Source organism: Lepisosteus platostomus, chromosome 2 (assembly GCF_059453375.1).
Source record: "Lepisosteus platostomus isolate fLepPlt1 chromosome 2, fLepPlt1.hap1, whole genome shotgun sequence".
In the NCBI taxonomy this organism is placed as follows: Eukaryota; Metazoa; Chordata; class Actinopteri; order Semionotiformes; family Lepisosteidae; genus Lepisosteus; species Lepisosteus platostomus.
The window spans coordinates 6,153,575-6,178,648 of record NC_142612.1 but is presented as its reverse complement, the minus strand read 5'-3'; the positions used below and the strand labels follow the sequence as shown (position 1 = coordinate 6,178,648).

Genomic DNA, 25,074 nt, shown 5'->3' with positions numbered 1-25,074 from the left:
CATAATAGTAGTAATTATGCATTGGAATTGTCTTTGTATCCTTTACATTCCTTGTTAACTGCATTCTCTATTATACTTTGGAGTGTTTTTTTGTCCAAAGTCTGTTATCTGCCATACAAGCATCTTTAAAAGAAAAAGGCTGCATTCGAACATGCGTGTCACGGCTGATTTTGGGAAGGTGTACTGAGGGCAAAAAAAGAGTATTGCACTATCCCCTGAAGCCCACTGGAGAGGCACTGTCTTCTGCTCTGGGGTAATCTTCTCAGATCTTCGGTGAGTACAATTAAGGACAAACTGACTTTATGATGTTAATATAAAGCAAGATCGAAGAAGAAATTATATTATTATATGAAGTATTTTGAAAAGATGCTGATGGTGTAATGATTTTTCTCAATGGATAAAACTGATTCAGAGTGACAGAATGTGCTTCAACAGCTTATTAAAACTTAATGAGATATATGTCTAATTCCTGAAGTTACATCAGAACTTGGCAAAGTCATGCGTAACAGTGAAAGAATTTTAAGCCGGCAAAATACAGCCAAACAAGCTGAGAAACTGTCTAAAGGTTTACCACTCTCTGTGCTCACAAGTACCAGTTTAAAACCCCGACACCCATTCTTTCCACTGGGCTACTGCACTACAAGACAGATGTACTCCCATCAGACTAGTTCTCTGGAAAGGAGGATAAAGACCTGCTTGGACTGGTTTGCAATTGAGGCCAGTGGTTATAAAATACCATATTGCCTGAGTCACCTTTCTATAAGGAGGACTGACAAATAACAGACAAGTCCCAAACCATTTCAGGAAGCATAAACAAATTCAAGATGCACATCTGCTTCTAAAAACAATAACTCATTGAGTAATAGAACATGTATGCAGGCTGTGGTCAAGTTTAGTATTTTACATAAATATAAAAGGTATTTAAGAAGATCACTTTATAGGCCACAACTGTACAATTTCTTGTATTAGGAATTTGTCTTTCCGCATACCCCAACCTGCTCTCCATGAGACACATAGACAAGGAGAGAAGCTGGTCAGAGCACAGGGTCAGCCATTTATACAGCACCCCTGGAGAACTTGCCTTGCTCAGAGGCCCAATGGAGTAGGATTCCTCTGCCGGCCTCTGTTTTTCTGTATTATATGAAGTATTTTGAAAAGATGCCTATAGTGTAATGATTCTTCTCTATGAATAAAACAGAATAAAAAATTCTGTTTTTTCTGATTCTCTTACAATAGTATTTTACAGAATGAATGACTAGATTGTACATTTCAGTGTATATATATATGTCTACACTATGGGTAAAAGAAAAACTAATAGAGTATGAAAGTACTCATGTAAGTTCTACATTTTGTGTAGTGATGTTTTGCATCTATAAAGTTGTATTTCAGAAGAAGTTACAGAAGAAGTCACCTACAATCATCAGAATCAGAAAAACTATAGAAGATTGAGACAATGAGAAGGACGACCATTCTCTTCAAAAAACAGCAGTGACACGCCGTGTGAAATGCATTCTGAGATCTACCATAGACCTGTTCCCTAGCTAAATGTGTTGTAATAAGCAACAAGTGGAATGAGTTAATAAATACGTCTGATCTTAGTATTTCAAAAGCCCATTGCAGCTACAGTAGCTGAAATATGAGCCTTTAATGACAGCAAAAGAATATAATAAAATAACCATTTCCAATGAAGCATGACTAAATTATTTTCAATAACACTTGAAAAGAGTAGTTCACATCATGCTTTTCCTGTCATTTTATTGACGTCGTCAGGTCATGTTTTCAAATATTTTATCCTGAATGTTCATAGGGATTATCTGTTCTCGTCTCCCATTACTTGTTATGTTGCAGTTCTAACAAAAACAACAACTCAGGGCTTAAATGTAAGGAAACTAATCAAATTAGCCTGGAGAGTCACAATCACAGCAAAACAAGGACGCCAAACCACAGAGACATGGAAGAGGAGAGGAAAAAAACTGTAAAAAAATAAAATAACACAGAAGCAGAGATTTCAGGAACCGACTGTTCAAGCAGACTGCCTCTTCACTAAAACTGTTGATTATTCTGTCTTTTTCAGCCACTTGTAACAGACTCTTCTGTCCCACAACTGTGATTATTTTCAGACAAGTGTCGTTTAGTCTGCTGGGATTTTTTCTTTCCTTTTTTAACTTTAACCCATAGGTCCGGGACAGTATCACAGCTTCACGGAGAGACTGACGCTATCACAGGTTACCCATGTGGACTGGAAATAGCCTGTCGAAAGCACAAAGGTATGCATGACACAGAGACTGAGATATTGGCAGTGCTAAGTCACTAATCTTCAGACTGCCACACCAGCCACAAGAAGTCCTGCTGAGCCATCTACCACTCAGGGCTCCCTCAGAATGCTGGGGGGCTGAATGTGACGGTGTGTTTTAAGGATAAGAACCTTTTGAAGAGCAACATTTCTTAGAGGCTGCTGAGTTGAGCCCACCCACACTGTCCCTCGCCAAAATAAAAGATCAACACCCATCAGTTTCAATATAACTATTTTTATAAGACCATGCCTTCCTGAAATCACTGTATTCCAATGTCTGACATTGTCTGAACTCGCTTAGATCATCTGTAAACCTGCATTTCATGTTTGGTTTGAATATTTATTAAATAGTTTTAGAGGGATGACATTTAAGACATTTAATTTACACTAGCAGAAATCTTTGGAATGTACGACAATAAGTCTCACAATAATTTGACTTTTATTTAATACATTTTATTATTTTTTTCATCTAAGCAATATTGCCCGCACCAGGGAATTTCTACCAATGCCTGATGTGCAGTGCTTGATTCATGCATTTATAACTTGAAATTGAGGTTTGATTTCTGCAACTCTCTACTACTCTTCTCATTAAGTTGCAATATGGCCAAAACCCTACAGCTAGACTTCAATCTCACACTAAACCTTGGCAGATTATTACTCCTACTGTGTCCTGGCCAAATTTCCCCCTGGCGTTTACCAATTATGGCCCCCTAATAATCCCCATCTCTGAACTGGCTTCATCTCTCTGCTCTCCTCCACACTGAGAGCTGGTGTGTGGTGAGCGTTCTGGCGCACTATGGCTGCCGTCGCATCATCCAGGTGGGGCTGCACACTGGTGGTGGTGGAGGGGATCCCCATTACCTGTAAAGCGCTTTGAGTGGAGTGTCCAGAAAAGCTCTATATAAGTGTAAGGCTTATACTTACATCTTGTTATAGCTATTGCAACCCATGCTTTTTAATTTTTGTTTTGCTTTATTGGTGGCAATGCAAGATTACCTAAATAATGTACTGATGATTTAAGTACTGCAATCCATCTATTGCATTTTAGATTTCAAAACCTTTTTGTCCTTGTTAAGGGAGTCATGGGAGACCAGGGAGCCTGTTGGCCTCTGGTTGTCTCTGTGTGCATGTTCCCATTGTACTTCTGCAGAAATAACCCCTGCTGTGTAAACGCTCCATTCTGGAACAGTATGTTTCACAAGCCTATATTCTAATGGATCAGAACAATAATATCTGAACTATTTCACCCAAATGAAAAGACATAGAAAAACTAAATAATACCAATAAAAACTAAATTCTCTCATATCTTTTCTTCTCCTCCGATTCTCTGCCTTGATCAGAAGATTTGTTTTATCTCAGCTGGACAACTCAAACCAGTAAAAAAATGCCCAAAGATGTTCTGTCCTGGACTTCAACGCTGAGACACTAATGGCACTAAACAGTGTTAAGAGGTCACTGCTGAAGTAGGTGTGCCCGTGGTCATGCAACAGCACAACATAATTTTCTGTTCCTCTCAGGCTTCATCAAAACATAAATTACATGCACAAAAAAATCATCCCACAATTGCAGAAAATTGCTGCTTGTCTGATTGTAGTCGAGCTGCTCCTTAATTGCAAGTCTGGGGTAAAAGCGCTAAAATGTCTTAGTTTTACAGCACAAATGAAGACCTATTTTATTAATACACAGAGTCAAAGTCCTTGTTTTGCCAGCTGATGTTGCTTTGTAGGGGCCGTAAAAAAAAAAAAAGAATTTCCTTCTTTTCTCTGCAAATCCATTGTAACATGAAGAAAGGCAATCTTCCATGTCCCAGCTGTGGGCTGGAACTGACTCAGACATGAACAAAGGGCGGAAAGCAAGGGGGAATGTTTTAATGTTCCAGCTCCTCCTTGATAAAAGATCTCTTTCGTTCCTGTTCAACAACTGAGGTTTCTGCTGTTTACACTGAGGAGACTTTTTTTCTGAACTTGGAATTCAACTCCCAGTTCTCCAACGCATAAGTGTTTTTTTTCTGTCTCAACGCGGCTCATGTGACAGTGTAGGAGCTCTGCTTGACTGATGTGGTCTCACAACCTGACTCCTTCGCCGGTAATCGCCTGTTTACTCACACATAACTCCAGACTGGAGAAGAAAATGGGCTTCATCCACCCTTGCTAAGCTTATTTTGATAACCCTTGCACAAGAGGCAATTAGAGGAAAAAACAGGGATAGTCAGTGCGGATATTAGTGACACACAGCAATTCAGGAACTGAAAACATCTTCTTGTGGTTACATTTAAATACCCACTGAATTATCATGCCGTCCAGAAAAATGCATAGTTTATATGTATGTTGTAACAGTGCAGAATCATTCTGCATTATGCCAGATTTGCTCATCAAAAATGATCTACACAGAGGTACTGGGGGAAAAAAAGAGTTTTAAATATCAAACGCTATTGATGTTTAAAATAGCACACATTGCTTGAAATGTGACAACAGTGTAGATTTTAATTATCTGGCACTATTCTTAAGAAAGCATCTTAAACAGATCGTTCAGCCTAATCAAGTCGTGATCAGGACCCGTGTCAGCTGTGAATGCAGCAGCTAGACAGAGAGATCCTGACTTCACATCATACTGTACTTCATACAGGTAAGATATGACAGGACTAGATTTGATAACCCTGCTCTCATTAATACTGGAACGGGAGCTGGTCCAGGCTGTGAAGCATAGTTCAGGACCCTATGCAGACGGAATAATCCGGAAGTGGAGAAGGACAATGGGGAGGAGACCTGAGGATCAGGAGGGGTTGACAGACAGGGTGTGATGATGGTGAACTTGGGCTCGGGGGGCGTAGCCAGGGCGAACAAGTCCAAGGAGTCCAGGGTGGTAATCCGGGGAGAAGTCCAAAAGTCCAAAACCGGGTGATCCAAACGAGACAGGTACAGGGACGTGGAATAAAAACGGGATGACGAGGCCAGGCACTCCGAGCCCCGGACTCGGCAGGGTCAGGACGCCGATAGGAGGTCTGTGCCCTCAAGCCGTGGACGTAGGGTGACTTGGTGGTAGGCGGGCCCCCGGGCAGAGCCCGCAGTAGCAAGAGCGGCCGGCTTAAATAAGGAGGGGCAGGACTGAGGGCAGGTGCACGGAATCAGCAAAAACGTGAAAGAGCCAGAGCGCTCCTAAGAGGAGGGTTTGCGATCGTGACAAATACCTTAACTATGGGCTGGATGTCATGCCTCAGTTAGCACCTCCTGTAGCCCAGTGCACCACTCCTGCCCCTACACTGTGGACAAGCAGTTTCAGAGTAAAACAGCGTCTGCATCTCTCCTAATTCGTATCCGTACAGAAAAACAGAGGTACTTTAACAACTTTTATAGCATATAAAACATTCTACTGCATACCATGTTGAATGAATGTCAAAGATATTATACATTTTTGTCTTATACTTCTATAAGCCATTATTAATTTACCTTTTTAGCAATTTAATGAGCGCTAGTATGTTCTCTAAGGAAAAAAGAACACTTTTCCAATCCCTTAAGTTATATAAAGCTCTCCTTCATTCACTTACTGTTCTTTTCTACTTTTTTCCCCATCAAAAACTAATTAACTTAAGGTTTCAGTAACACTCGAGAAGAGCTACTCTCACATGCTACACACCATTGTCAGAAACCGCAATGTCAAATCATGATTTATTCAAGAATTCACATTTCAGATACTGTTTAGTAACATTTTACATTAACTTGTCTTTAAATACCTCCTGTTACGTTCTATATTATATTCTTGGTAAATTGGTCTCAAAGCCAGTGCCCTTTATGCGTTTGTCTGCATATTTTGATGATGGTGACACTTATGATACAACTGAGAAAGTTTACATCATAGTTTCAAACCCCACTTTGTAAAATGCCAAAGCTTCCAACTGATAAACCAGTACTGTATCTGAAAATCTGCTTGCCAATCCCTTGTCTTCATTTATCTTAATGGCATCAGAACAGGAAAGGCACGGTACATTAACTAATACATACTGTCTACAGATCGCACAAGGAAACGTCCAAGGATCTTCAAAGAATAGCTGGGCTACACTGTATTTTGTAAAATGAAAGATTACATGTCCATATAGTATGAAGAATTCCAATAATTCAATAAGTCAAAAAAAAATTCAAATGTATTATAACGTATCCATGTTAGTGAAAAAAACTAAAAAGGCTGAGCTTGAATTGCTCTATCTTGTCTGCTAAAAATAGAAAAGGCTGAGGTCACTAAATAAATTGGATTTGTCCTGAAAGTACAGTAATTTCTGTATTCTTCAAGCCACTGATAATGAATACAATTACAGCATTGTTATGATTTGGACTCGCAACAATTAACATACAAGGATAAAAAAAACCTTTACATTTCAAAAGGCATACATTCACGCATATCTTTATGAGAAACACTCCATGTGTTTGTTACACAAATTACAAGAGCCAGATCTTTTTTTGCGTTGTTTTCTATGCTGCGGAATGCAGGCCTTGTCAGCGGTAGGGTTTCAAATTAAACGGTACTCCTTGAACAGGTCATTCAGAAGTTATGTACTGTAGTACAGAGCTGCTGATGAACAAGTTCAAAACCAGCATCTAGAGCAGGGCTTCTCCAGCCCATGGGTCTGGAATCCAATGGGTTTTCTATGTCCCCATAAGTTATAAACAGCTCTTTGCCTGGGAGAAGAGAAGAGCTACATTGATCCAATTAAAGCTTTAGTGGACAAAACATCCTCTTCTCCACATCTCTTAGGTGATGACGAGTTACAGAAAAAAAGAAATCCCGCTGGATTCTGTCATCCGAAGTCTGGAGTTGGAAACCTAACCTGATCTAGAGACCACAGTGACAGAACCGAAACAACTATTTTATTACTAGCGAAGATTTGTAGCTTTAAAAGATGACACATTAGACGGGCCATTATACAGGACCTCAGCTATACAGGAAGGGAAAGGGGGAAGGTGATATTCTGCTGTCTTCAGCCAGGTCTTCTCTTGTGACCATCAGCAGGCGTGTTAAGGGCTAGTGACAGGGGGTACTGTAGTAGACAGACCATGTTTCATAAGCACCACTATTCCCCCCAAAGTCGCTTCAGCAGAAGGTGCTTTGCAATATGGGATATCGTTCACAAGCCAACAAACGCCAATGTCTGAAGAGTCCCATAGTCTCACTTTTGACTTATCTGAGTCCACATACATATTAAGGAGCTGAGGCTACAGGATTTCCACCTAAACCTTTGAATGAGCCACTTTTTTTAATACCGTCCTTAAAAAAAAATCTCTCCAGTTACCATTTATATTAGAGCTAACCTCTGTTTTGAAGCACCATGCCAAGAATACGCTGCTTCCAGAATAAGGCCCATCAGCCACAGGGATTTTCTAAGACTGGGAATGTCCTTGGAAAGCAGACTCCCCTCAGTAAAATAGGATGGCAAGGTGACACAATATTAGTAATATCCCCTCCCTCAAGAAACAACATTTGACTTTAGACTTTGCTTATTATTCTGATTCGATAGCACCTCCAGATAAATTATGCTCAACAGAATAATCACTGTTAAATACAACTATTATTCTGTACAATTTACATATGCATTAGCTGGATTTTGCAAATGGCACAATCCACCTACACAAAACACATTCATTTGTAACTCTAGAACCCATCCATGTACAGTACTTTCAGGTCATAATTAAAAATAGAGACGCCTCTCTCCTGTAGTGGCCTCAAAAACTCTTGAAGGTTTCCATGGTAACGGCTTAAGACGCGACCTACAGCATGCACTTCTAATTGGTAACCTGTATTTTTTTTTTCCCTTCAGTGTTGTAAAACACGTTCCAGGGGAAAAAAAGAACATGCACCGAAAAATTTGCTTCAAAAATAAAGAAAGAAACCAAAAGTACACAAGACAGGCTACACTTCATTCACACAGAATGCAGACCCAATTAATTCGTTCAATTTGGCTTTTTTATTGGCTCCGGGCTTTCCGAAGAGCAGCAAGCCAAACAAAGGAACTACTTAGAAGGGATCAAAGGCCTAGCTGGCAACATAGGCCCGCACTAGGCTGTTGCTATGACAACAATCGTAGCTGCATATTGGGATGTGGAAATTTGTCATAGTTAAGCAGCGTCTTACAAATACAGTAGAAAACAAACACTCTTCCATGAGTTATGGTAGTAAAACACACACTCCATTATCTATGTGTAGACTTTTTTTGTTGTTTGTTGTGTTTCTCATCAGACAATTATATTTTTTTGTATGGCCCTCCGTACCTGCTGGCATAGTGTAAATAGTTCATTTTGTATATACAATGTGGCAGAAATGTAAGATGAAGGCAAATGCTTATTCTGCTGTTTTGGTTATGTAGTTTGTAAACCCTTTCATCACTAAATAAAAAGTTTTAAAAAAACACACACTCAGTTGATGTTCTTGCCTCTACACTTACCTGTTACTCATTTTTGAATATCTTCATATTTTTAAGCCCTGCATTTTTACACTTTCGTAATAAATGTTGCTTTTACGGACACACAACTATGCACCCCTGGTTTTTGCTTGTGAAAAGGTGATCAATTTAAGCTTAACATCAGCTTTTCTTTCCACAGACCTCAGTTCCCTTCATCACAGGCATTTCAAAACAATTCGACTAAGAACAGCAAGCATTCTCAAGAGATGCTTCCTTTTCACATCCTCCGATTTCCCCGCCAGGTTAAACTGGAAAACCACATTCTGCACTATTTCACGAAACGACCTCACAAGATCTTCAAACTGAAGGCGCTGTTGCATTTTGCACTTCAGGCACGGCTACAAAAAACTCAATTCGCTCAACCCTTATAAGACAGCATGGACGACAGTTTTCACGCTGGATATTTAGGAACGCATGTCAGCAATTTCAGTCAATACAGGTGCAGAGCAGTCCGTAGTCCGGCGGTCAGGAACCCCGGTCCTGGAGAGCCCCAGTCCAGCAGCTTTTAAATCCACAGTCTCTGAAGGCCTTGACCAGTTCGACAGGTGGCTCGTTCAGACTAATTAAGAGGATCATTTGGAACAGGAATCAGAATGTACTCCAGAGTAGTTGCTTCACTGGTTACTTGCGTAAACAAGCGTTCCTGATCTTTGACTCTCGGGAGATTTGGGGTGACCCCGAGGAGTCCCCGGGGCCCTCCGGGGGCAGGGCCGGAGCCCCCCCGGCCACAGCCAGAGCTCCCCCCACTCCGTCACTCACCCAGCACCAGCAGCTCTACCTTGTCTTCATTTATGCCCTCCAGGTCGTCTCCGACTGCCACCTTGCAGTAATAGACCCCGCTGTCGCCCCACTGCAGCTCTCCGATGCGCAGGTCGGCCTCTGGACAGAGGAGAAAGACATCAGCCACGGCCACGAGCAGCTGACGGCTGCACACAGAGCCCTGTGCCACTCCCTCAAACTCGGGGACACAGGGCGAGCGCATGAAGATGATCAAAGACAGGAGGCCACTCGGCCCGGCTTGCCCACTTGGTCCTTAGCAGTTAGCTGATCTAAGAATCTCTTCGATCGGTTTCTCGAAGGAAGCCAGGGTATCAGTTTGTGGTATCAGCTGGGTGGCTTGTTCCACACTCCCGCCACCCTTTGTGTAAAGGAGAGCCCCCCCCCCCTCTCCGTTTTAAATGCACTTGCACATAGTTTCCACTTGTGGCCCTGGTTTGCATTTCCCTAGTCCGAATTGGGCCATTTTAGTGATGATAATATGTTATTTTGTAATGTCATGTGTAATACAAAAGGCTTGATCGATTAATACAGAATTTGAAAAATGATGGTTGCTGAAAAGTATTCTGTTTTCACCAATGAAGCGCCCAGGAAAATCCTGAACAATTTAAACTAAGGAATTTTCACATCTATGATGTACATGTCGCAAAGACATATCAAATTAAAACTGAGTAAAAAATTGAGTAGATGAAACTCAATGTTTGCCCCTTATTTCCCGTTTGACCTGATTTTCACCATTCAAAGCAAGACTGTCTCATTTCTTCAGAGCTACTTTTATTGACTAAAAATGTCAAAGCAACAGTTCTGAATAGGTCCACGCTACCTTTTGAGAATTAAAAACGTGGGCAATCTATCTATTCCACACACGAAAGACAGCTCTGTGCCATATCTCTGAACCCATAGCTGGCGCTGGGCACGAGGACGGCACTGCACACGAGGAGAGCGCACAATGGAAGATTTGATTTGGATAACGTACTTATCACCACCTTTGAGAAAGGTGGAGCATTCAAATATTTGCAAACAATAAGAAGCCATTTGCCCCCTCTCGCCCTTTCGATATGAGGAAACTAAAGAACTACAGAAAAACTGTCTAACAACTGAAGAAGAAAACCACAGGAACACACAGGCAGGCAGCAAAAGCCAGACTCGGACCCGATCCCTGGAGCCTTGGGTTTGAAGTGCCAACCCCCACACTAATCTGCAACCTATACAGACATCTTTTATTACACATGTAAACCAACATCAATTAAATTAAATATCAGGTTGAAAAATTGGAAGCACTCCTTTTATATTGCTGTTGGACTTTAACACTACCTAAAATCAAGCTGGAATGGCTTTTATTATATAGATTTTGTTTTCTTTTTTTATTTCTGCGCGTCACTAAATCCAGACTTGAGCTCCGGATACTTTGACTCGTGATTTATGTCAAGAGCAGACGCATAAACGTACTTTCAGAGTCCGAGGCATTTCTACTGAAGGGCAAGGAAGGAATTGTTTGGTTTGAGATTCCAGGCTATTGTTATGCGAGTGCAAACAAAACTATTTAGGGAACAGGAAAAGAGCTGCACAATAGGAAACATTTCCAGCTGGGAGGAGTATTGTAAAGAACAATTTACTGGACACTGCTATAAGGGAAAAAAAAACAGGTCTTCCATCGCCTTCAAAAATGTACTATACTTACCCCCACACAAGACAATAAGAGCTTCTCAACCAAAAGGCCATCTTATCTTAAGAATCCCAATATACATGTGCATATGGCAGATAAATTCTCTCTCAAGAAAGGAACTGATCAAGCTCAACATCCATCTTTTTGGACCAAGCTAATATTGAAGATTAAAATGAATAGACAACAGAGGTTCGTATCACTATACTGACTGTTTCAGTTACAACATTATCATCAGGATATACTGGCTCATCAGAATATTACAGACAACCTTTATTTGTTTTACATGTTTCTATGGTTTATCTAGGTGATCCTGTATGTGCTAAAGAAAGATGTCATGTGCTTTTTCACACAATTTGATTTGAAATGTGTGTGTTACACATGGTAAACGACATTAACAGGCAAGTCCGGAGAACAGGTTTGTCTGAAGGCAATCGCAGCATCCAATCTTTAAAAGTGCCACTATTGTCAAACATTTTCCCAGAATTGTCTTGACAGAAGAAAGACCACCAACAGTTTTTATTACCTCATGTGCCTTCTGCCTCAGATAAAACCAAATCTTAAACCAACCAACCAATAGTAAGTTCTGAATCCAAAAACTATTTTAATTTCATACTTAAATTCCAGAATGCTTCTACTATGATCCAGGAACATTCTCTTCCACAATGGTATCTTTATACTTCAAAGAAACAGTGCCCTCTGACAATGCACAGAAACCTTAAAAATCTTGAATCTGAACAGCCATTTACTTCATATACATTTTATATTAATTCACAATATTGAGTAAACATATAAAGGTAAAGTAAACACTAAAAAATATTTTACATTAGAAAATAATCAACCTATTTCTATATTACTACACTAGAAAACAGAACTTAAATAAAATGTAAATATTTTAAAATATATTATCACTCCTAAAGAAAAATAAACATGCTCTATTCTAACAGATCAATATTAAGTGACTAAAACACAGTGTTAAAGCAGATTATGAGCATTGCAGTATTGAAAAGTACTTTTATAAGTACTTCTACAAGTATTGAAAAACACAAATTCTAAAGTGCCTACACAAACACTGAAAAAAAGTCACCTATTTTAGACAGAATAGCTCAAGCCCTGTTTATAGGGCTAAAGTACTGTCCTTCTATTTCCCAGCTACACCAGTGAAGAATCTTCCCAGTCTGCTGCCCCTCCCCCAGCACACAGCTAGCCGTTCCATCACAATGAGCAGTGACCTCTCGCTGTGTGCGTGAAGTCAGTCCTAAAAGGCTGAGGCCTCACTGTGTTTGTCTTCAGATGAAAGCCATTGGTAATCATCTCCACCATGGTCTACCAACCCTTCCCCCACGCCCCTTGGTGGAAGAGTAACTACAGTTTACTTAAGCAACCAGTTTCAATTAAAAACTTCAGCGCTGTGCAGTTTGGTGACCTGTCACATTTGTGTTTTCCCCTCCTATTCATTTTAGAGCGATTCTTCTGGTGTGCGTCTTTTGCTCCTAAACTTTTTAAACCAAGAAGGGTTGTTTGGGGGTTCCAGAGAGTTTACTGCTGCAGTCAACTGATAAACTAACAGATTGAAACAATTAAAACACGAATCTGGTGATTTAGATGGTCCTCATAACCTTCAAAGCCTGCTCTCCAGAGGGTTTCTCCAGATCACTATGAAGGCTTTGGGATCACTCAGGGCTAGCTAGTTCTTTTCAAGAGGGTTAAAGTGTGGAAGGAACTATAAACCAGAACGTAACCTGCTTTACTTAAAAAATGTTACTATACTGTATGCAGTTGAGAAAGCACCAAATCAGCATCTTACCATTGCCCTTTACATGCATCACAGACCACAGCACAATTATAACTAGAAAAAAATAAAAACTTTGTTTGGCTCCTTTGACACCAGGAATGTTTCATCATACTTGAGTTTAATTTGAACTGAACTCAAGTCTGTGTTTAAGTCACTTTCAGCTTTCTGCAGCCTGCAGTGTGCTGGTGACTTGTTGGCACTTTTCAAAATGCACTCAGCTCTCTTGACGTTTCTTAGAGTGCAAGCTATATCTCAGAAACACATTTTCATTTAGAAGACTTTCAAACATGGTCTTGTTTACTTTTGGTTTGATCAAGGCTGGTATTAAAATTCTCAGGCTGCATTGCGCGTCTCTAGAAACCAAGCTCCTCTTGCTGGAAATCGGTGAGCAGCATATAGTGATATTCATTTTACCTTCTTTCTACCATTGACTTCTTCCACAGCCACATTTAGTATTTAATGGTCTAGTAAGAATCTGATTAATAAAAAAAGGTTTGTTTCCAAACCTAGAATCGTAATGAAAAGTGAACTACATGTGAATGTGTCCTCAAACATTAGATCAGAAGAGGATACAAGAGGACTGACCAAACAGCTTCCTCTTATTGTCAACATCTCTAAAAGAAGCAGCTCATGTCACCTGCATTTTCCTGGTATTTTATTTGTTCTAGCGTGTATTCATTTTTACAGTGATCCAGATTGTTTCAATTGTTTTGTAACACTGCACATGCTAGATTACAGATCTCAGCCTTTCGGGTTACACACATCCACAAACACATTGGACTTCTATACAGTTCTGAGGGGTTTCCTCTGTGTTTGTTTTTGCTAAGGAAGCAAAGAAGATTATTTTAATGCAGAGCTGTCAACACGTAACTGTCTGAAATCGGTTGTTTCTTATCTACAGCTGTCAATGCAGTATTGTGAAAGCAAACACTGGCACCACAGGTCACTCTGAGTACCTTCTAAAAGACAGCGATGATCAGATGTGAACTATAATGCATCTTAGCATATTTTAGCATTCCACTCAATGTTCATCTACTAAGAACATAATAAATAAAACTGCATGAAATACAATAGAAACTTTTAATTAGTATCCATCAATTCATCCATTTTCTAACCACTTTATCCAGTACAGGATCACTGTGGCACAGTGGTCAGGATTACGGTCTCACAGCCCTGGAGCGCTGGGTCGAATTCCTAGGTTGCCATCTGTGTGCTCTCCCTGAGTCTGTGTGTGTCTCTTCTGGGTACTCGTTTCCTCTCACAGCCCGAAGACACACAGGTAGGTAGCCGTCTCCAGGGAAAACTGTCCCTGGCGTGTGTGTGCGCACGTCTGGTTCTGTTCCTGTGTGTGCTCTGCGATGGGCCGGCGACTTGTGCACGGCACATCCTGCCTTTCACCCAGTGCATCCTGGGACAGGCTCCAGGCCACCGGGAGCTGCAATCGGATGAGCGGCTACCGGAAGTGATGTGATGTGTTGAAGTTAACTTCTGCGGAAAGATGGGGGAAAACCTCCTTATCTGTAGTGGGAAGGTCTTCAAAACGTTCGGCCCAAACTGTTTCGATAGACATGCTTCTCGTTTCAAGAGCTCAGCTCTTGTCATTTTTGGAAATTGTTGTGTCGCACCTTTGGAAGGCTGTGTTTGTGCATCCACAGGTTTGAACTTCATGTGCCAATATTTTCTAAGAAGAAGAAGAAAATGAAAGTACCGCCTATATAGAGCCACTACAGTTAGCTGCCTATGCAAATTCTGGCTCTAGCCTGCAGGTACCTGGACTCCTGGATGGTGGCCTACAGACCACTTTGAGCTTGACCCCCCTGTGTAAAATTCCAGCATTTTATTCTAAGCAAAAAAAAAATAAACCACACCACATAAACATACGCCCGACATCTAGCACGCAAGTCTTTGGCTGAAACTGGCTTGTTTCTTATCTACAGCTGGCAAAGCATCATCGTGAAAGCAAACCAACCGCACCACAGGTCGCTCTGCACACCTTCTGGAGGAGAGCAGAGAGCAGAGAGCAGGAGCGCTGTGTATCCGAGCCCTGGCAGAGCAGGGAACGCCTCACTTACTGTTGACGATGGTGATGTCCCGCCCCTTGTAGTGCTCGGCCAGCCGGAACACCTCGCCCTGCCGGGAGGCCACCACACGCACCGTGCGCCCGGCGTCGGCGCAGTCCAGGTGCGCGCCGGAGTCCTGCTCGGAGACGCCCAGGCTCTCGGCGCCGCTGAAGGCGTCCCTGGTGCGGTCGTGGCAGTAGGACTTGTACCACCACTGGACCACGGGCGGCTGGCTGGAGGGCGTGGTGTAGCGGCACTCCAGGACAACCGTCTGGAAGAGCATGCCCAGCTTCTTCCCCCCCGGCACGGTGACGTGCAGGCCCTCGCACCTCCAGGCTGCAAGAAGACCGGGAGCCGGTTACAGGCGGGACCGCAGAGCCGAGCACCGGCGGGCCGCACAGCCTGCCAGGCGGAGACCGCGGGAGCTCGGTGCTTTGCTTTCTCACTGACAAAGCAGATCAGTTTAAGGCAGAGTTGTCAACACGTAACTTTGTCTGAAATGTATTGTTTCTTACCCCCAGGGTGCTCAAGCTGCATTAATTATCACTAACTTACAGCTTTCTTGTGACAGATTCGGCAATGTAACAGTTCAAAACGCACACAACTCCGACACGCTTCAAGACACGCTGTCAGTTCTGCCAGGCTGACCTTGCAGCTTTACTGAGACATGAAAACAAGGCAGGCGAGCTGCCGGTTTGAAAATCCGAACTGTTCAGGGCTCACGCTTATTAGCCAGCTTTTCTTTCTTAAACGCCACATTTCTCCAGGACCATAAAGAAGTACGTCTTTTCTTTTCCTTCAGTCCAGACGGCACATTCCCAGCTCTCTCATAGACAGCTATTTCAGAGTATGAAATAAAGTTGTGAATCCTAAACGTACATTAAGGCGTCTGTCAAGATTTGTAACTGTCATTTGGATGTTATAAAAAATAACATGAATATCAGTTGTGATATTTTTCAGGTTTAGTTCAAAAAACCACTTTTCTATTTTTCCCCCCTTCAAAAAAGTCCGATAAAGGAAGACTCGTTCATTTTACCGTACAATTTAAAAGCGATAGTGAACCACACCTTTCTGAGATAAGAGCTGCTGACAATGGAGGCGAAGGATAACGTGCACAACAGACGCAAAGTTACAAAAGATACTCGGTCATTCACAAACTCCTCCACTGTTTATCAAACTGTTGCAACAGGGTCAGTATTCACACTTTCTGAATAATTCCTGTATTGTAGTCGTACACGGTTTCCTGACGCAATAGCCCAGCATTGATATACTCCTTGGCGCAGGATCCAGAGCCGCGAATCAAATGGGAACTTGCATTCCGTGCATATTTTCACAGAGCCTCAATATGCAGTCTGCTGCCTCCAGCCTTGAAGCAGTCACACAGGAGCTGAAGAAAGATGCCCTTTGCACACAGATCCAGGACTTGTACCAGGTGAAGCTGGAGAGGGCAGCCATCACCCAGGATGCCACCACTTCTCCACTGTTCACCAACATAACTGTATTTGAAACCTGCGCAGGTTCCAGACCTCAGCTCTTCAGTATTTAGAACAATATAACCTACATAATCACTTAACGCCTGATCCATTTGATCTATCTGCAAGAAAAAAAAACATTCAAAGATGAAAACAAAATGCACTGGCATTTTAAGGTTCCATGTAGACCTCAAAATCTAAACTCCCTAGACAACACAGACCAGTCCGAGGCCCCACCTCAGACAAAGCACTGGAGCAGGCCATGGTAAGAGCACTTCATCATGAGATTCCCAATACTCCCCTGACAGGCTCTAAAGATAAGAGAAGATCACTTTATTGGCCATATACAATTTCTTGTATTAGGAATTTGTCTTTTCGCATACCCCAGCTTGCTCTCCATGAGACACACAGACAGGGAGAGAAGCTGGGGGTCAGAGCGCAGGGTCAGCCATTTATACGGCGCCCCTGGAGCAGTTGGGGTTAAGGGCCTTGCTCAGGGGCCCAACGGAGTAGGATTCCTCTGCCGGCCACGAGATACGAACCAGCAACCTTCCAGCCACAGACACAGATCCTGAGCCACAGAGCCACCACTCCACCCTGCTATACTACTATTGACCCCTTGTGTTGAGACCATTGCCCATAAGACTGCAAAGGTATACAGTATCCCCTACAACCATGAAGCGTTTGAGATCCTCTGGGATGAAGAATATAAGGGACGATATATACTGTAAGTGCAAGGAATGAATTAGAATAAAAGGCTGTTCTGCTTATTTGTAGCATTAAATTGCAGAGACTAGAGCCTATGGCAAGCATGGAAAATAATTTCCACCTGATTTACACGCATTTTGTTGGATATTGAAATACAAAGAAGGAGCTATTTATAGCCATTTAAAGTGCCAATTCCCGATGATTCATCTCTCGCCGTTACTATTAATCGTGGCCCTGAGAAACCCCGACAGGCACTCAGCAAGAGTCCTTTGGCTTTGGGGCAGCCGAAGGTGGGAGATCACACAACTTTTGCCCGCGATCAGATTTGGCCAGGTCACGTCGTGAGCGTCGCTCCTCAGTGTCATCTGCCCTGCTTGGCCTTCGTTCACCCCCGCCGCTGGGCCCCGCGTCTCAAGGGGCTCATTGAGGGGGGACGAAGGGGGCAGAGACACCCTGCCACAGCGGTTTTAAACACACGGCGCTCTGGTCTGCTCACGCATGTGGGGGCGGCGATTTGCAATCAAAATAAGAGCCGTTAGAGAGAGACAAGACCCTGTTGACAATCCCAGTGCCACAGGACAAGAGTTATCGTCACAAGCTGTTTTAAAATATAGAAATAGTTTTTTGGGCTACTTTTTCCATTCTTTCTAAACCAGTCTCAGATATTATCAAACAAAGGTTTCCTTCAAGAGGAAAATTCCCACTGTACACCTACAATGGATCCAGTAGCTCCTTATTTTGTTTTTAAATACGTCTGTTTTGTTTTTTTACCCTCTGACCTTCATCGTTATTTTCAGACGAATTGTTTTAAGGATGACAGAAGCTCAGGATTTACACAAGGGTTATTACCCCAAACCTGTCAGCACAAACTGACCCCTTAAACTGATTTTGTTTTTTTTTTATTTCTAATTTTATCGTGCAAACGATTGTTTTGCTGTGGTTTTACAAACCAAAATCCAAGGCTAATGTGTCCTTTCCATTTCACACAAGGTCTTCTAACAAACTACACTTAAACGCATCTGGCAGTCAGGGTAGCTCACAGCAAGAGTTAGCTTCAGAACTCTTGCTTCAAATAATCCGTTCTTTATTATGTAGTCAAAACCCTACAAAGACAGTTAAGTTTCAAGTCTTTGCTCCTCTTTCAACACCGTACTCACCTTAAAGAGAAAATGTAATATACTACTATGAGTATGCAAGAAAACAAGACAAACTGAATGCAAGATCACACAAAGAGTCATGTCACAGGTGTACTGGAGTTCTGGACATGCAGAGTCGGAGTATTTCCTCACGATTTCAGCTCTGAGAAATTCAGCAATGGTATTTACAAAACGTCATCATAAGAAATTTTAAGAATATCTATTTCATAGAAGGCGGCCAACAAAAAATAAATTTAACTCATTTTATTTCTGACCGATTTGGTGGATATTTTAAGTCTGTGGTGTTACAATAACGTTTAATATCTTTCAAACAGCAGCAGGTGGTCCTCAAGTTATATTCCAACGTTATATAAAATCTAACATGCCTGGTTAAAGTTTGTGTGGCTGGATACTCCTTAACTATACAGATTAGACAGCTCCAGCAAAAGCTACAGTATATGACAAGGTATAACACCCGTCTTGAAACAGTTAAGTGCTATTACTGCTTTATAAATCCCTACTACTTTAACAATCAAACTAATAGTGATGGCAGAAGCTGTAGAAATGCTACCATAAATATACTGTCTATATATATAAATGAGTTCGTTCCGATGTTAATGCTAAGCCTGCTGGAATCTGAACAACAGCCACGCGTCTTTTTCGTAATTACTGTCTGCTCAAAAAGAGAAAGTCTGAACGCAAAATAATCCGGTATTCTTCAATGTACTCAACCGTGTTACTTTAGGTATACGCCGTACAAGTTAAAAGGCACTGAATGAACAGGTACCTATGGAAACTAATGTAAAATACCTGTGGTGTGAAACAAACACGCCACAAACCCCAGTCGCTAGAAGTCGTTGGCAATGGTACTCAAAGGTTCCGAATTTTTTTACTGCTAACGATGCAGTCTTCTGGGGTTCGGTTATAATAATAATTAGAATGAAGGATTAACGATTGCACCTCACCGCACAAGGGGTACACAAATTCTATAAAATAAATATAGAATAAAAAACAAAGTACGCCCTATTCATCAGAACCCCAAAGCCGTAGAAGCCGAGCAGTACTGTATGTACGGTTGGACTTTGTGTAACCCTGGAGCAGGTCTTCCTCGCTTCTTACTTCTTCCACACGCAGGAAAAAACAAATACCCGAAGAATTCATGATCGTAAAGCTCCAGGTGAGAATAACAAGTAGTGGGGGGAAAAGAGGAGCCGGGTAATGAAACTCAAATTCTCGCAAGAGGCAGAAACATATACATCCCGAAACCAGCCAGATGTGAACGGAATTGAACACACTGACAAGCTCAGCCCATTATCCGCTCATTTCTAACGAACAACCAATACACGATTTTAAGCCTTACCTGTTAGCCACAGAAAGGGGATCCAGCAACCCAGCAGCGAAATCATCTCCCAACTTTTAACGCTTTCATTTAAAAGGGAATTCGGTGCGCGTCGCTCGCAGAAGGCGCTCGCCTCATTCCCCAAAACCGCTTTTCAGGAGGATAAAAGCGAGCCCCGTCAATCACCTCCCGGGAATGTACTACTCCAGCAACGGGTGTGCTCGCAATCCGCAGAGTCACGGCCAAAACTGAAAAGATGAAATTCACAACGTTGGTTGTTAATATATTGCACGGTTGGATTTTTTTCCAATTATAACACTGATCTGTGAAAACGCATCGGTGTAGATAATAGTATCATAATACTTTTAGTTTTTTTTTAACCTATCCTCCCCACAATGGTTTGAACTGCGAGGCTGTGCTGCAGGAGAGGGGAAAGTTTCTAATTAAACTGATAAGTGAACTATTTGATGCGCACGCCTGCGCGTACTATAGCTGACGGACGGTCGTTTCATATCAGTTAACATAATCGAGTCTATCTCCCACTAACTTGCTCGGCGGCGTTTTAGATTCGTGCAGTCGCTGTAAACGTCGCTTGTATCACTATATCATAAGGTTTTTAGCCACAAATGTAAACGTTTGAGTGGGACCGTTACAGTTTCATTGTAACATTTTCTAGACCACTGCCCCGGAGCGGAATGTTGTAGGAATTATAACAAACCCACTGGAGAATAAAAACTGTTCTGAACACAACAAAAGCAACAAAAGATTGAGTAAAACTGCAGATTTTCTTGGCTCGTTTTTGAAACACACGATTCAGTTTCAATCGTCTTCACTGAAAAATAGTTTTTCGCCTTTTACTGAAGTATTGGCCTAATTCTGAAATAGCCTGATATTTCTCTTTGTTTTATTTCTTTCCTTAACTAACACGACACTAACAGTCAACTAAAACCAAGAGACTAAAATTAAGAAAACTAAAATTAACCTGCATTGAATTATTTCACGGTTCCTCTCCTCTCCTACCTCTCTACCGCAACATTTTTTCTTAAAAACGGTAAGAATAAAATCATTCGTGAATTGACCATTTAATCGAATCTGATAATCTTAGCATTTCTCATTCCAATATTTTTCTTCATTGGCATAGTACATTTTATACTAAAGGCATTTTACTTAGCCTACAATTTTATAGTTACTGAAGATAAATTCTGTTGTAAAACTATAAATTCGAATGTCCCTTTTACCGAAAATACTTAGATAAATATATAACATTATATAAATAAACATTTACGTATTTTAACACTAATAAGCTGATTTGAAATGTGATTTTGAGCCAATGGGAGATTAGTCAAGTTTACAACGAAACTGCAAAGAACAGTGAATTCTAGAATTCAAGAATCGATTTGCATCTACGTGTTAGTCATTATTGAACTGGTACAAATAATAATCCCGAATTTTCTCAATCTCGGCTTGTGCTGTAGTAGCCAGGTCAAGAACTGTTGTCACAAGAAATATTTGATGTTTTCAGGTGTTACAACACTGCCCTCTGCTGTACGCCTTGCATATTTGCTAGTAGTAGGTAATTTCTTTCAAATTTCATACAAACGGGCCAGATCAATGTCACAGCAAGATGTCTGTTTTAGGGGAACGTATTATTTTTGTAACTGTTGTTAAGGTACACAATGTTCAGGATTTAGCGATCTTCACGTGTTAAGAATGTTTAAGACGTCCTTGATTGTTATGTGTGTTAACGGGAGGTCAAGGAGCTCAAGAACAAATATGCATGTGTTAGATGTTATGCATTCTCCACCTTAAAAATAACCAATCCTACATCCAAAATACATTTGCGAAGGAATTGATTAACCATTCATAACTATAAATGAGCGTTTTAAAGAGTTTCCCAGCTACAGAAAGAGAGAATAATGCTGAAAACCAATGTTATTGTCCCAGTATGTTTTGAAGGCAAGGGTTATTTTGATTCGTGTTTACTGATGGGAAAGTTTCCTTACCTGTCTTGAAACGTCGACTTGGCCAGGACGTTTTAGATTTTTTTAAAAGCCGTAAAAGTGGGTGAGTTAAAAAGAAGAGCAGAACCTCTGAGCACAGGACAGCAGGGCGCAAAATGGTAGAACATAAATGCTGAGAAAAGAAACGAAACAAAATTCTCATTTTAACCCCACTCCGCCAGCAATGCTATGTCGGAATGTCGGAAAGAAAGACTGAAACCTTGAAACCAGCCTGAAAATGATGAACTGAAATACCAGGAATCCGGTTGATGGAAGACGTTGGCGTAAATTACCGATTGGCAAACCGTAGAGACGACCAGAAAGAAGTCTTCACAGCACAGGGGGACCATGACCGTGAACAGCGCAAAGCAAGGCAGGGAACAGTAAAGCAGAAAACCACAAAGAAAGCCAGCTGCTTATCTGTATTAAAGAAAACCGGAATTAGGAAAGATCTGAGAGCTGAACCTAGCTATATTTAACTAAACATACAATCATATTCTTCCAAATATTCGGATTATTGCTGTTTTCACAGCCATATCACCCTGCAACTCACAACTGACAACCCACTGTAACTCAACAGGTGTGAGCCTGGCCAGTACCTGGATGGGAGACTCCTGGGAAAAACTGAGATTGCTGCTGGAAGAGGTGTGAGTGAGAACAGCAGGGGGAAGGTGTGAGTCACACAGTCGAGAAATCAGAGTGTGCAATCCCAGCTATACCACAAGCCATGTTTTACCAGCAGCTGCCTCTTGTGGCTGTGTGCCCCATGAAGAACAGACAGGAGAGCCCGTCTTCCACTGAGCTCCAATGTTCACCCAGCCTGGCGGGAGCAGTGGGCAACTGGGTACTTCTGAGGTATCCTACAGGTTCACAATGAAAGCACTAAATAAATGCACCAACTCATTTATCATGATAATCCTATAATGGGTAGCTTTCCACATAACAGAACACACCACTACAAACATTTGCATTAGTAACGGATGCCCTAATTTTACGAACTATTAGCCAGCAGCCATCTCACCCTGCAACTCAAAACTGACAACCCACTGAAGCTCAGCAGGTGTGAGCCTGGGCAGTAGCTGGAAGGGAAACGTCCTGGGAAAAGCTAAGATTGGTGCTGGAACAAGGTATGAGAGGGGCCAGCAGGGGGCACTCACCCTGCGGTCTGTGTGGGTCCTAATGCCCCAGTATAGTGACGGGGACACTATACTGTAAAAAGGTGCTGTCCTTCAGATGAGACATGAAACCAAGGTCCTGACTCTCCATGTCATTAAAAGTCCCAGGGTGTTTCTTGAGAAGAGTAGGGGTGTTACCCTAGTGTCCTGGCCAAATTTTCCCCTGGCCTTCACCAATCATGGCCTCCCAATAATCCCGATTTCTGAATTGGCTTCATCAATCTGTTCTCCTCCACACTGAGAGCTGGTGTGTGGTGAGCGTACTGGTGCACTATGGCTGCTGTCACGTCATCCAGGTGGGGCTGCACACTGGTGGTGGTGGAGGGGAATCCCCATTACCTGTAAAGAGCTTTGAGTGGAGTATCCAGAAATATATAAGTATTTATCCTTACTATATAAGTGTAAGGAACTATTATTAATTATTCAAACTATTTTAGTCAAAAATCTCCCGTGTGATGCAAACGCAAGGTAAAACACCTCTTCCCCCTTGGCGACTGTGACACGAAATCGGCCTCCTCTCTTTCGTAGTATAATCTGCCAACATGAAAACTCCAAAATTCAAAACTCAAGAAGCACCTCAAGGAGCTAAAGATCATTGTGCTGAACAATGGTTCGTCTAATCCATTCATTCCCATCAAGCGAATATAGCTGGCAATAAGTACAATTCATTTCATTTTTAGGACACTTAGAAAGTTTATTTTAAACTGGCATAACAGGATGGATAAACGCACTTGTCGTGTACGCTTCATGATATACTACACCATAGAGCACCAGTTTTCATTAAAATCGGGTAGAAATCAGTTTTGATCAAACAATTTGTACAAGTTATAGGCCCAGGAATATTTTGAATTAAAGAATCACAAAAGTGGATGGATTGAAAAGTGTTTTTTGTCATGTACTATGCAAAGCAGTTTAAGTGTCTATATAGTGTATGTACTACTTTTAAATTGTTTCTTAGAAAATAAAATAGATCCATAAAAGAACAGTTCAATCCATATAAATATGATCTAATTTTATTGAATCATTTAATCATTTCATTTTTTTTTCAGAACATGCTCCCAGTGGAATGGAAAACAGTTATTCAAATTGCAATTATATTTTTTCCGAGTAGTATTTTTAAAAGACACATTAACTGGACTTTGAGAAGACCAACCCACTAGCCAAATTCGACCTCTCTTGCCTAGGACACAGGATTATGATATAATTCCAAAGGTAAGTATGCATTTATCTATTTAACTACTTAAGTGACATTATATTTAGCCTCGATCTCATATAAAAACTCTAAAACAGACTGTAAAGGAGAGCAGTGGATAACGAGGAGGATGATTTATATTTTAGAATAACTGTAAATATTAATCACAGGGACCAGAAAAAAAAGACAACCAAACACCTAACACTGCCCCTCAGTAGCAATCATAGTTTACAAATATGCATTTTAATAGATCTCTTTTTACGCACAGACTGTTAATAAAGATTAAAAATGGCTGAAGCTGCTTTAATAGATGTGTTTGCCTCAGTTTATGGGATTTTTATTTTCATTAAAAGAGAAGCATTTTAATGTAGAACTTGAACCACATTTTCCACCCATTAATTATATCGATTTCAATTTTTCAAAACTGCCTGAGAAATGTTTTCCAAATATATTGGGGGCCTTTGAACTTGTAAGAAGTCTATAACATACAGTATAAGGGAAAAGATATGAAAACGATTGGTCAAATATGAAAATAACACAAAGAAACCGTAAAGCTGAAGTGTTTTAACATGTGGTCTGAATTTTAAGACTGCAGCTACAAAGTACTCACACAGCTCTCCAAAATAGCATGGAAAACAGAAGAATTTTAAAGAAGACATTTCCAGTATATAAAATATTACACCTTATTAAGAGCAATTCAATGATTAAACAAGCACCACTGGGAATGACATCCTCTATCACAAATGTGTGATTTGGTAATGAATTCAGAGAAAATGCCATTGCAGTTTTTACTCTCTGATCTACAAAACCCATCTTGCTTTGTTCTTACCATTGACACTACAACATCACCACTGTCTGAACTGGTGTAGTAAAGGCCCACAGTACATTCTGCTGCTACATGTCTGCATGCTGACAATATACTAAATCTCCTCTCCTACAAATGCCAGTTATCACAGGGTAAAAAATTCTAGACAAAATTCCTATTCTTCACCCCTTCATTTCAAAAACAGGGACAG

General features: G+C 41.2%; 1 protein-coding gene across 8 annotated transcripts in view; it reads right to left on the bottom strand.

Annotated features, from left to right (window-relative positions):
- ildr2a (immunoglobulin like domain containing receptor 2a) overlaps positions 1-20,127 on the bottom strand; it is a 45,874-nt gene extending 25,747 nt beyond the window's left edge. The window contains exons 1-3 of one of the 8 annotated variants that reach the window (XM_088647940.1): positions 19,713-20,127; positions 15,049-15,372; positions 9,501-9,620 (exon numbers count right to left, since the gene is read on the bottom strand). In XM_088647940.1, the coding sequence (XP_088504066.1) occupies positions 9,501-9,620; positions 15,049-15,372; positions 19,713-19,758 (490 nt within the window). In that variant the 5' untranslated portion in view covers positions 19,759-20,127. The remainder of the gene's footprint in view (positions 1-9,500; positions 9,621-15,048; positions 15,373-19,712) is intronic. The other 7 variants (XM_088647894.1, XM_088647913.1, XM_088647904.1 and 4 more) reach the window with 7 other exon arrangements.
- Positions 20,128-25,074: the final 4,947 nt, after the last annotated feature.